Source organism: Lutra lutra, chromosome 8, assembly GCF_902655055.1.
Source record: "Lutra lutra chromosome 8, mLutLut1.2, whole genome shotgun sequence".
Classification (NCBI taxonomy): Eukaryota; Metazoa; Chordata; class Mammalia; order Carnivora; family Mustelidae; genus Lutra; species Lutra lutra.
The window spans coordinates 22,170,490-22,184,089 of record NC_062285.1 but is presented as its reverse complement, the minus strand read 5'-3'; the positions used below and the strand labels follow the sequence as shown (position 1 = coordinate 22,184,089).

General features: G+C 34.1%; 1 protein-coding gene across 5 annotated transcripts in view; it reads left to right on the top strand.

The window, feature by feature from the left end:
- STAM (signal transducing adaptor molecule) overlaps positions 1 to 13,600 on the top strand; it is a 96,548-nt gene that overhangs the window by 40,993 nt on the left and 41,955 nt on the right. For all 5 annotated transcript variants that reach the window (XM_047740499.1, XM_047740496.1, XM_047740497.1 and 2 more), the window contains 3 exons: positions 5,624 to 5,699; positions 5,781 to 5,876; positions 7,498 to 7,644. In XM_047740499.1, coding sequence (XP_047596455.1) covers positions 5,649 to 5,699; positions 5,781 to 5,876; positions 7,498 to 7,644 — 294 coding nt within the window. In that variant the 5' untranslated portion in view covers positions 5,624 to 5,648. The remainder of the gene's footprint in view (positions 1 to 5,623; positions 5,700 to 5,780; positions 5,877 to 7,497; positions 7,645 to 13,600) is intronic.

Here is a 13,600-nt window from a genome sequence, read left to right as displayed (position 1 = left end):
GTTTATTGTGACTGTTTTGAAAATTGGATGAGTTCCTTAAGTAAAATTTTGAGAACCTAAACACATAGATGTTCCATAGGTTATAGTTACTTGCTATTACTATTACTGCTATTTTATAGTATCCCCACGAAATACATGTTTACATGTACATGGCCTGGTATTAAAAAATAAGTCTGTTTTACTAAGAAGTGACTTCTTCCCAATATAATGCATTCCTTGTAAGTATACAGTTTGATAATTTGATGAGATTAGCAAATATATATGCTATATTATAAGCATTACTTCATTCATGGTAGAGAGCATTTAATCACTTCCAAAAGTTCTGCTGTCCTAAGCAACTATTGATCTGCTTTTTGTTATTATAGATTAAATTTTCCTTTCCTAAAATTTCAGAAGTAAATTTGTGTAGTGTGTAATTTTGTATCTAATATAGAATATGTCTTGGAGCTAAGTCCAAGTTTTTATGTATATCACTACTTCTGTTTATTTCCGAGGGATAGTTCATTGTATGACTATATTAGAATTTTTTTCTATCCATTTACCCATCGAGGAACATTTGCATTATATCCAGTTTTTAGCTATTATGAAGAGAGCCACCGTGAACATTCTTACACAGACTGCTTGATAGTGTGCTTTCATTTACTTAAGTGAAATTACGTTTCTGTGATTTCATTTGATGTAAGAGTTATTTAAATTTGTTAGATTTGTGTTTAATTTTCACACATTGGGTATTTCTTACAGTCATTTTGTTATTAATTTGTAGTTTAATTCTGTTGTGGTCAAAGAACATATTTTGTATGATTTTTAAGTTTGTCACCATTTGTTTTATAGTCTAGAATGTGATCTATCTTGGTGAATTTTCAATGCACTTAAAAATTGTGTTTTCTACCATGTGTGAGTAGAATGTTCAAAAGGCCCAGATAGGTGGTAGTATTCAATTATTCTATATCCATACTTCTTGTTTGTTTTACTTATGCTGTCACATTACGAGAAGAGTATGTTGAAGTTCTAGGAGACTGGACTTGTCAGTTTTTCCTTTCATTTCTGTATATGTGTATATATATGTGTGTGTATATGTTTCTTTTATATATTTTGAAATTCTCTTACTTAGAATTATGTTTTTTTAGACAAGTAACCCTTTCACTATTATGAAATGTCTCTTTTTATCTCTGCTAGTATTCCTTGTTTGAAATTGTGAAAGCCACTTGACCTTCTTGTATGTTGATATGTCTTTCCCTGTCTTGTTTCTTTTAATCTATCTGTATTTGTTTACGTTTTTATTTTTTACTTTAAAAAATATTTTATTTATTTGTCAGGGAGAGAGGTAGAGAGAGAACAAGCAGGGGGAGCAGCATGGAGGGGGAGAAGCAGGCTCCCCACTGAGCAAGGAGCCCAAGGAGGAACTTGATCCCAGGACTCTGGGATCATGACCTGAGCCGTAGGCAGACGCTTAACCAACTGAGCCACCCAGGTGTCTCTCATCTGTTTGTATTTAAGATAGATTTTCTTGTAGATAGTTTATAGCTGGCATATACTTGGTTCTTGCTTTTTTATCCAATTTGACAGCGTCTGCCTGGTAATTGGAGTGCTTAGACTACATTTAATGTAATTATTGATATGGTTGGATTTAAAACTACCATTTTGCTAGGAGTTTTCAATATTTTTTTATCTCTTCCCTTTTTTCTCCATTTTTCTTTTCAATTACTTTTTTATGATTATATTTTATCTCTATTTTGGACTAATAACCTATGGGTCAAAGAGAAAATCACAACAGCAACTAGAAAGTATTTTCAGTGAAATGAAAGTGAAAATAAAACATATCAACACTTGTAGGATGTAGCTACAGCAATCCATAGAGGTAAATTTATATCATTAAATGCTTATATTAGTAGAAGAAATGTCTCAAGTTGGCAATCGAAGTTTTTATCTCAAGACAAAAGAAGAACAAACTTAAAGGAAGCAAAAGAAAAGAAATGATGAAAATAAGAGCAGAGATTAATGAAATTGAAAAGAGAAAAAAACAATAGAGAAAATTCAAAAGTAGAACTGGTTCTTTGAAGAAAAGTCAAGTGGAATTTATCCCAGGCATGCAAGCCTGGTTCACCAGTTGAAAATAAATCAGTATAATTCACTGTCTCATCAAACTAAAGAAAAAGACCCATATAATCATCTCAGTAAATGTGGAAAGTTCCTTTGAAAAAATTCAGTATACATTTGTAACAAAATCTTTCTTTAATTTAAGAACTAAAGGTAATTTCCTCAACCTGTTAAAGGACATGTGCAGAAAATTTTTATATTTAGCATAATGGCACTTATTTGGTAGAATTCATTAGTGAAGCTGTCTGGGCTCAGAATTTTCTTTATTGTAACTCATTTTATGAGGACTGCGATAGGTCAGTACCAAAAACAAAAAAGGAAAACCACAGACCACTTATGTACAAAGGTACAAAAATCCTCAACAACACTGTAATCACACCTAATAGTATATAAAAAGGATAATGTATTATGACCAACTGTGGTTATGTAGAACTTGGAGAATTTCCAGTTTTCTTCATATTACTCATTTTTAGTATAATTTTATCATGGTCTAACAACATAGCATGTATCATTTCAATTTTTTTTTAATTAAGTTTTTCTAAATGGTTCAAAATATAGTCTGTCTTGGTAAACATTCTGTATGCACTGGAGACAATATATAGTCTGCTCTTTTATAGTAGCGTATTCTCACACCCATTTTTCTATTCAATTGTTTTACCAATTTCTGATTTGAAGTGGATTTGAAGTTTTTGTATGAAGTTTTTTTTTTTTTTTTAGATTTTTATTTATTTATTTGACAGATCACAAGTAGGCAGAGATGCAGGCAGAGAGAGAGAGAGGGAAGCAGACTCCCTGCTGAGCAGAGAGCCCGATGCGGGACTCGATCCCATGACCCTGTGATCATGACCTGAGCCGAAGGCAGCGGCTTAACCCACTGAGCCACCCAGGCTCCCTGTATGAAGTTTTATATGAAGTTTTGCTTCATATATTTTGAAGCTTTGTTTTTAGATAAGACTACACGTCTTGGTCTATTATGTCTCCTTGGAGAATTGATCCTTTTATAATTTTGTAATTTTCCTTTATATCCCTGGTAATATGGCTTGTCTGGAATTGCAGTTTGCCCGTTACTAATATAACTACTCCAGCTTTCTTGTGGTTTATGTTTGCTTGGTATATTTTTCTTTCCTCCATCCTTTCACTTTTAAGTAACATAGGTCCTTATATTTTAACAGTTTCTTGTAGGGAGCATTTAGGTGGGTTCTGCTTTTTTTTTTTTTTTTTTTTTTTTTTAAGGTTTTATTTGTTTGTGAGAGAGTGAGAGCTAGAGAGAGAAAGAGCACACACACAGGGAGAGAGAGAAGCAGACTCCCCGCTGAGCTGGGAATCTGACACGGGGATTGATCCCAGGACCCAGGATTTGTGACCTGAGCCAGAGCCAGATGCTTAACTGACTGAGCCACCCAGGTGCTCTGGTCCTGCTTTTTTTAATCCAGTCGAGCAATCTGTCTTATTTGGTATGTTGAGACCAGTTGCATTTAATATAACTGTTGATATGGTTGGGCTAAAATGTTAAAATTTGGGGTGCCTGGGTGGTTCAGTGGGTTAAGGCCTCTGCCTTCAGCTCAGGTCATGATCCCAGGGTCCTGGGATCGAACCCCGCATCGGGCTCTCTGCTCAGCAGGGAACCTGCTTCCTCCTCTCTCTCTGCCTGCCTCTCTGCCAACTTGTGATCTCTCTCTCTCTAATAAATAAATAAAATCTTTTAAAAAAATGTTAAAATTTGCCATTTTTCTAGATGATATGTTTCTTCTGTTGAACTTTTGTTTATTATAGATCAATTGAATATTTTTTGTGAATTTTTAAAATTTCCCATTTCTCTTTTAAAATGTATTTAGTGATGGCTCTGTATTAAATTTTTTTAGTCTTTTTTACCTCTGTACTTACTCGTGTACTTCAAGCATTCTTCAAGTTTACTGATCTTTTATTCTTATCTTATTAATTTTATCCACTTTTAAAAAAATATATTTTTCATGTCTAGAAGTATTATCTTTTTTTAAACTTTATCCTTTTTACACCATTTCTTTCCTCATTATGTTGATCTGATGTATATCTTTGAGTATACTTAGAATAGCTTATGCAGTGTCTTTGATTGCTAATTCCATCATCTCTGTGATTTCTTCATTTTCAGTTGACTGAATTTTCTCCTAGTTATGTCTTGTATTATATCTAGTAATTTTTTTTTAAAGATTATTTATTTATTTGACAGAGAGACAGCGAGAGAGGAACACAAGGAGGGGAAGTGGGAGAGGGAGAAGCAGGCTTCCTGCAGAGCAGGGAGCCCGATGTAGGGCTCGATCCCAGGATGCTGGATCATGACCTGAGCTGAAGGCAGACACTTGATGACTGAGCCACCCAGGCGCCCCTATATCTAGTAATTTTTGCCTGAATGCTTAGTGTTACAAATTTTATATTGAGTACCTCATATTATATCTCATAATTGCTTTGTGTATCATATCGTATCTAATAATTTTTGACTGAATGCGTAGTGTTATGAATTTTATATGGAGTGCCAGGTTTTGTTGTTGTTAAAGAACATTGGACTTTATTCTCTCGAACTTGTTACATTTGGCTCAATTTTATCCTTCTCTGACTTGTTTTTAGGTTGCTATAGGATGGATTTAGAGTAGTCTTTTGGGATAGTTCAGTCTTAGTACCAAGGCCTAAACTCTGGTGTATCCACTGAAGGCTGTAGATATTTAACAGGGACTCTCCATTTTGATGTGAACTCTGATGACTGCGTGAGCTTTGGGAACTCTTCTGCATACAGCTCGCAGTCACTTTTTGTCCAGGCTTATGGAGGTTTTAATCTGTGCACGTGTGGCTTTTTCCTCAGTAGATCTAAGTGGACTCCTATGCAAGTATCCAGAACCATTTCTTCATTTAGCTCCTTCTACTTTGTTTTGCAAATTCTAGCTCTCTTGGCCTTCCTGAGTTCTGATTTCTTTCCCCTCAACTCAGTAAGACTACCATTCTTTTGGGATAACCTTCTCTGCACCAGGATCCAGAAACTGCCTTAGAAGCAGAAAGCCTGTACTGCTATCTGAAAAGTGCCTCTGAGTGGAAAGTTGAGGCAGATGTCTGGCTTATCTAATTGTATTCCTTCTTAGAGATCATTCAGCACTGTCTTTGGCCTAATGTCCCACCCAGTGACCTGAGTGTATATTTTAAGTATATTTTTACATTTTTCTCATTGTTTATAATGGGAGTATAAGTCTGGTTCCAGTTATTCCATCATGACTGGAAGTGGAAGTTCTGGTCTGTCATTTCATTTTCAGAACTTTTTTTTTTTTTTAATCCAGAATTAGTGTGAAATGCTTAATCTGTGTTTGCTAAGGAAGAGAGCCTGTTAATTTTGTTTGAAAAATTTAAAGGAACTTGTTAGTGTACAGTTCAGTTGTGCCATTAATAAAAATTTAAGTTCTCTACTGTAGTCTACCTTTTGTATAGTAGTCTATTGCTTATTAAGTTAAGGGGGGAAAAAGCCTCGATATATTACTAATTGATTGTTATATTTCTCATTTTTTAGACCCAAAGATTGTCTTCGGTCTGTTATGAGGAGGGTGAACCATAAAGATCCTCATGTTGCTATGCAAGCTCTGACTGTAAGTGATTTCATTTTAAGTTTTACCACAAAACTGTCTGCTAAAACTGAGCCCTTTTAACTTATGATTTTATACTTTTAGCTTCTAGGAGCATGTGTATCAAACTGTGGCAAAATATTTCATTTAGAAGTATGTTCAAGAGATTTTGCTAGTGAAGTAAGCAACGTACTAAACAAGGTAAGGAGCATTATTTCCTGTAATGAATTAACAGCCTTCTTTGTGTATTTTATCGTTTGGTTGTTTACATTTTAAATCACAAAGGGCTGGTTTGTGCTTTCTATTTTTTAAAATCCTTCGTAGGCTGTGTCTATCCAAGATGTAAGTAAAGTAGATGTTTTGCTGAAGAGACTGTAAGTTTGTATACTTGGGAGAATTGTTTTTTTTTTTTTAAACCAGATTAGAGTATATTTAACCTGTTTTCATCATCATTCCTTTCATCTTATAAGAAAATATATTTGTTTCTCTTTCTGATTAAATAATACCAGTCTATTTTAGGCACAGTTTTTGTAAATGTGGAGGTATTTTCTTTATGTAGAACTGATCAGAAATACTGCCAAAATATGACACTGTTTTCATTGTGACATGAGTAAGACCACTACCTGACCATGACAGGATTTTAATGCTGCTTTTTATTTAACTGGATGTAGAATAAGGAATACAATTATGGAATTCAAGGAATTTAAAAAATTTAAGTTACTAAGTAACTTAAACTAAGTATATGTTTTCTGAGGTTTCCTAGTAAAAATTTGTGCATTCTGAAGGTAATTATTTCTGACTCTTAGGAGGAGGGAGGATGAGATAGTATATAATCAAGAAAAAAATTAAGATGTCAAAAGGGAAAATGCCTCATGTTTTTGGGAAAAATAATTATTTCCAGGTTTTAGTAGAAAACAGTACAGAAATAAGATAAAAACTTATTTACATAATTCTTTACAGAGTTTTGTACTTTCTTGTCAAGCATGAATATGTGTTCTTTTCCTGTTTTGCTTTATTCAGTTGCATTTAGGTATTTTCTACTAATTAATAATCATTTTTTAAATGTCCTGAATGTCCGTCAAAATTTATGACTGTTTATGAAGAGATTTTAGTATACGTTTAGTATATGTTTTCTATAATTTAATTGAAGATGAGATATTCAAACTTGTATTTAGTAGCATGAAAAACTGTTTTGAAAAGCTAACAGCTATAAACAAGAGAAAGGACTTCTTTATTTTCCAAAGGTTTTACAGTGAACATAGTGATTTTATACTTGAGGGGGAGATACTATTTTGAAGAAATGAAGTTTCTAAAAATACATACAGTGGACCTCAAACCAGGCCTTGGATAATTAAACAACTTGGAAAAAATACACAGTCAGTCATATTTTTAAAAGTCAGGGATTAGGAATAAAGGAACTGTATCATTTATTTTCTCTTTCCACCTTATTTTTTACTGATCTGCAAAATAGCCGAAACAAAACAGACTACTTTTCTGTGTCTTCCTCATGTATAACGCCCACTTAGTTGCAAAATACTCTGAAAAGTTTGTCTCTCTGACCAAAATTAACATACTTGATCTGTTTTAATTTTATATGAGATATGTATGCTGGTATCATCTAATGCTTTTTCATAGTGCGAAAAAAAATTTGATTAGTTTTAGTAACCAAATCTGCTTTCTTAGGTATCATCTATAGCTAGGGGTAGTGTGTGATTCAAAAAAAATGTCTATAGCACTTTATAATTTTTATATTTAGTATATCTGTGTTTTACCATTAGCCAAATTAGTACTTTTTCTTACTAATTTTTTTCTCTATTTTCAGGGTCACCCTAAAGTCTGTGAAAAGTTAAAGGCTCTTATGGTTGAATGGACAGATGAATTTAAGAATGATCCACAGCTTAGTCTAATATCAGCAATGATTAAGAACCTTAAGGAACAAGGAGTTACGTTTCCAGCTATTGGCTCTCAGGTATTTTGTAATGCCCTATGCATTGTGGCTACAATTTGTTTCTCTAAAGTAGCAACATTTATATGAAATTTTCTTTTTTCCTCTAAATCTGGGTAGATTTTACTACTCCAAAGGAATTTTTGTTAATAATCTTGCATTCAGTGGTGCCAGAAAATACAGGGGAATATTAATGTGTTCCAACTTCCACTTTCCCACCGTTTTTGCTTCCTTATAAATTAGATTTGCATTTTTGCAATTTAAAAATTTTTTATGGCGTTTTTAATAATTAGACAAAATTGCTTTATGATATCATGTAGTAAGACAGTCTTCTTAAATACTCTTAGTGCTTTAATTTTATCTACAAAGAATGACAGCTTAAAAATCAGGATATCCTTAAAATTTAAGGATGAGTTTAGAGGTTCTTTTCAATATGAAATTTATGAATACTTGTATATAAAATGAAAAGGAGTTAAGATAATCATTGAGGAGAGAAGCACACAAAGCATCTTCCTTAATAAGAGCTGATATAAATATGATTGAGTGAAAGGCTTAAATTGCCTTTCTACCCCTCCTTCCCCCTGTCTATGTAATGGAATCAATCTCTGATTTATGTCATAAAGAAAGAATGGAAGGGTCTCTCTTTTATTTATTTTTTTCTATTCTGGGTAACCATCCTTTGGGATCTCCAGCTAATCTAGGATGCTTAAAATGTATGGTAATTTACTATACTGACTTTCTCTACTGCACGGATTGGGGTAGAATATGACAAGAGGTGTGAAAGCATGCATAGAAAAGTCAAAAGGTGTGGAGGGCTCGAGTTCGCGGTTTTGACCACTTCAGAGAATTGTGAAGTGATTCATCCATACTTATCTAGATTTCTACCCAAAGCACTCTTAGTTTATCTGAATATTTTTGAGATATGAAGATCCAGAAATATGTTTGGGAGATGAAGGAAGGAAAGGATATTTTTCTTCTTACTTGAAAAAAAAAATGTGGCTTATGAATGGTTTTACAATGCTAAAGTATGTCTTTAGGACATATCTGGCTTTTACTACTCAGAATATTTTCTAAAATCTTTATAATTAAGGAATAACTTTAAGCAGAAAAATCCAAGATATCTTATAATAAGTTCTTTGACAACAGAGGCAGTGTTTACTTACCAAAGGTAGACTCATTATAGCAAACCAAAAGGTATAGATGATTAGTGAGATTGCAGTTTCTATGCCCTAAGAAGCTATTCTAGAACTTACTGCTTAAAATGTATTTTGTTGACCATTGTCATCATCACAGGGAAGCTTGTTAGAAATGCAGCACCTCAGGTGTCACTCCAGACCTATGGATTCATTTTCTCTATTTTAATAAGATCCCCAGATGATTCCGTGTGCATGTTATAGTTTGGGAAGTACTGCTCTTGAGGACGGCTTCGGTGCAAGTGAAAAGTGCTTTTCAGTCCACAAAGGGACTGGTTCCAATTAGAGGAGGCAGAAGAACTAATGACGTATGTGATACGTAGCTTTGGTTAACCTAGAATCTCAGATAGTTGTGTGAACAACTTTAGGGATGCTCTAATCTAATCCCCTCATTTTACAGATGAGGAAACTGAGACCCAGAATGGTTAAGTGACTTCCCCAGGGCCACAGCTCATAGTTGACAGAGTTGGAACTAGAACGCAGGCCTCCTGACGCTCAGTCCAGTGTTCTTTCCACTACACGATCCTGCCTTCCGTTTGATATAGAGGTTAGTGGATATGTGTCTGTTTGGACTAGGCTTCAAAGGACAAGAAGTGGAGTGAACACTGGCAAGAGCATTTATTTATCAGCTGATACAGAAGTTAGATTATTCTCCTGTTCAAGAGGTTTAGGACATACATCAGCACTAGTAAAGTTAAGAATTACTTTTCTTTTTTTTGGCTGGATGTTATAAAATATATGAAAGCCAATTTGGTTGTAGTTACTGTCTTCAGCCACAGGAAATATATAAAATGCGTATAAAGTAAAATGTGAGGTAGAATGGTGATTTTTTAAAAAAATAATGGTGTCTGATAGCTTATCGTTGAAAACCATGTTTATGAAGAACTTCATACTTAATGAAAAATGTATCATGTAGGATCATCTACACAAGTCCCTCTAGATCTTAAACTCAGTCGCTTCGTCATTATTACATTTTAATCAGACTAGATTTTTGTCAGCATACTTAACAAAAGCCTCTGAAAATGTTTTTAAAGTACATTTTTTCATCCTAAATACAGAAGAAAATAATATAATAGTCTTAAGAAAAGCCATCCTTCAGGCAGCTGACTCATTTTGCTGCAGTTCTTGTAGCACTAACTTTTGACACAGAGATATAAAAGTAGTGCTAGCACTGTGACTGTGTTCAACTGATTAATAACATAGGTATCATTGCTTTGCTTAGAACCGGATGATAGGAAGCAATTTTCAAAAGTGCATTTCAGGTATATTGGACTTAATGTAGCTTATTTCTGCATTTCTTTCTCTCTTTTTCTATTGAAGAATATTTGACATAAAATATTAGCTTTAGGTGTACAAAATAATGATTCAGTGTTTATATACATTATGAAATGGTCGCTTTAAGAAGTCTAGCTACCATCTGCCACAATCCAGAGTTGTTAAAATATTATTGATTCTCTGTGCTGCACATTATGTCTCCCTCCCCCATCTTACTTATTTTATAACTGGAAGATTATATCTCTTAATCCCCTTCGCCTGTCTTGTCCATTGCCTTCACGTGCCTACTATTGTTTGGCAGTTATCAGTTTCTTTTCTGTATTTTTTTTTTTTTTTAGATTCTACATAAACGTGAAATCATACCATGTGTTTTTCTCTTTGACTTATTTCACTTAGCATTATATCCTTTAGGTCCATCCATGTTGTTGTAAATGGCAAGATTTTACTCTTTTATTATGGCTGAGTAATTGTGTGTGTGTCTGTGTGTCTGTGCTCACAGACACGTATACCACATCTTTATCTTTCATCTGTTGATGGACATTTAGGTTGCTTCTAGTCTTGGCTCTTGTACTGCAGTGAACACAGGGGTGCATATGTCTTTTTGGGATTAGTAGCTTTTTTTGTCTTTGGTTAAAAATGTAGAAGCTTTTCAGATAAAAACCAGAATTACTAGATTTTTTGATAGTTCTACTTTTAATTTATTGAGGAGGAACCTGCATAGTGTCTGTACCAGTTTACACTCACACCAACAAAGCAGGTGTTCCTTTTCCTCCACATCCTTGCCAATACTTGTAAATTTTTTTTTTTTTTGATACTAGCCATTCTGTCAGATGTGAAGGAATTATCTCATTGTAGTCCTGATATGCATTTCCCTGATTGTTGGTGAATATCTTTTCACATACCTGTTGGTCCTCTGAATATTGTCTTTGGGGAAATGTCTATTTTTGGTCTTCTTTCTATTTTTAGATTATATTACTTGTTTTTATAACACTTGAGTTATATGAGCTTTTTAATTTATTTTGGATACTAACCTCTTATCAGATAGAACATTTATGAATATTTTCTCCCATTCAGTAGGTTGTCATTTTATTTTGTTGATGTTTCCCTTTGCTGTGCAAAAGCTTCTTAGTTTGATGTAGTCCCATTTATTTATTTTTGCTTTTGTTGTCCTTACCTGAGGAGATAGATCCAAAAAAATACTGATGGAGAACTTACTGCCTATGTTTCCTTCTAGGAGTTGTATGGTTTTGGAATTAAATTTAAGTCTTTAATCCAGTTTATTTTTGGTATATGGTATAAGAAAGTGGTCCAGTTTCATTCTTTTGCATACAGCTGTCCAGTTTTCTCAGCACTATTTACTGAAGAAACTCATTTCCTATTGTATATTCTTACCATCTTTGTCATAGATTGATTGATCAGCTAAGTGTTATTTCTGGGTTGTCTTTTATGTTCCATTGATCGTGTTTCTTGTTTTTGCGCTAGTGCCATACTGTTTTGATTATATTACAATTTTATAGTATATTCTTTTTTTTTTTTTTTAAGATTTTATTTTTATTTATTTGACAGAGAGATTACAAGCAGGCAGAGAGGCAGGCAGAGAGAGGAGGAAGCAGGCTCCCTGCTGAGCAGAGAGCCCGATGCGGGGCTCGATCCCAGGACTCTGCGATCATGACCTGAGCCGAAGGCAGCGGCTTAACCCACTGAGCCACCCAGGCGCCCTACAATTTTATAGTATATTCTGAAATCCAGGGGTGTGATATTCCTAGCTTTGTTTTTCCTATTCAAGACTATTTTGGCTTTTTGGCATCCTTTGTGCTCCCATATAAGTTTTATGATTGTTCTAGTTTAGTGAAAAATGCCATTATTATTTTTGATATGGATTGCATTAAATCTGTAGATGCTTTGGATAGTATGGACATCTTGGCAATATTAATTCTTCCAGTTCATGAGATTGGCATATCTTTACATTTATTTGTGTCATCTTCAGTTGTTCTTCTCACTGTCTTATAGTTTTCAGGGTACAGGTCTTTTGAAATTTATTCCTAGGCATTTTACCCATTTTGTTGGGATTGTAAGTGGGATTGCATTCTTAATTTCTCTTTCTGTTAGTTCGTCATTAGTATATAGAAATGCAATAGATTTCTATATTTTGATTTTGTGTTCTGCAATTTTACTGGATTAATTTATTAGTTCAAATAGTTTTTCAGAGGAGTCTTTAGGGTTTCCTATGTATAGTACCATGTCATCTGTGAATAGTGACAGTTTTACTTCCTTTACGATTTCAATGACCTTTTCTTGTCTTTGTTTTTTGCTTGCTACAGTATATATTATTGATGGTACATGACAAGGTAGGGCTTCCTAAAAGCCTCTTCTCTCTTCATGGTGTCCGGGATGAAAACTTTGTTGAGGTTGGGAGATTCTCAGGTTGGGGGATGAGCTGAGGCAAGGACACCATGGCAGCTGAGGGCTTCTCTCTTCCTTTTGTGCTCTAGCTGTGGCCAGTTGTCCAGGGCGCTCTTATGTCTTGAAGGTCATGTGGACCCTGAGGTTGACCCCCCCCCCCACAGTGTCATCATTGTTGACCCATTTGTTGTTCAGTAGCGTGTCAAGTCTTCATGTATTTGTTTCTTAGAGTTTTTTTCTAGTAACTGATTTCTGGTCTCAAACCATTATGGCTAGAAAAGATGTTTGATGTATTTCATTCTTTCTAAATTTACTGAGTCTTATTTTGTGGCCTAACGTGATCTCTCCTGGAGAATGTTTCATGTGTACTTGAGAAGATGTGTATTCTGCTGTTTTGGGATGGAATGTTCTATGTATGTCTGTTACATTCATGTGGTCTAATTTGTTAAGGCTGATGTTTCCTTATTAATTTTCTATCTAGATAATCTAGCAATTAATGTAAGCAGGTATTTTAAAGCCCCCTACTATTACTGACTGCTGTCATTTTTTTCCCCTAATTTGTCTGTTAATAGTCATTTTATATATTTAGGTACTTTATATATTTAGGTATTTTGGGTGCACAAGTATTTACAAGTGTTTTATGTTTTTGTTGAATTGATCCCATCATTACGTAATGTTCTTTTTTTGTCTCTTGTTACAGTCTTTGTTTTAAAGCCTGTTTTGTGTGATATAATTAATGCTACCCAAGGTTTCTTTTCATTTCCGTATGCCTGGAAATTTCTTTTTCCAACCCTTCATTTTCAGTGAATGTGCCTTCAGAGTTCAAGTGAGTCTATTGATGGGTCTTGGTTTTTTAATTCCTCTATCCTGTGTGTTATGATTGGAGAGTTTAGCCCATTTATATTTAAAGTAATTGTTGATAGTATGTATTTATTGCCATTTTGTTCATTGTTTCCTTGTTGTTTTTGTGCTTCTTCTCTATTTCTTTTTCTTCTCTATTTCTTTTTCTTCTCCTGGTCTTTTCCCTTGTGATTTGATGACTTACTTTAGTGATTTGTTTGGATTACTTTCTGTTTATTTTTTGTGTATCTGTTACAGGACTTTGGTTT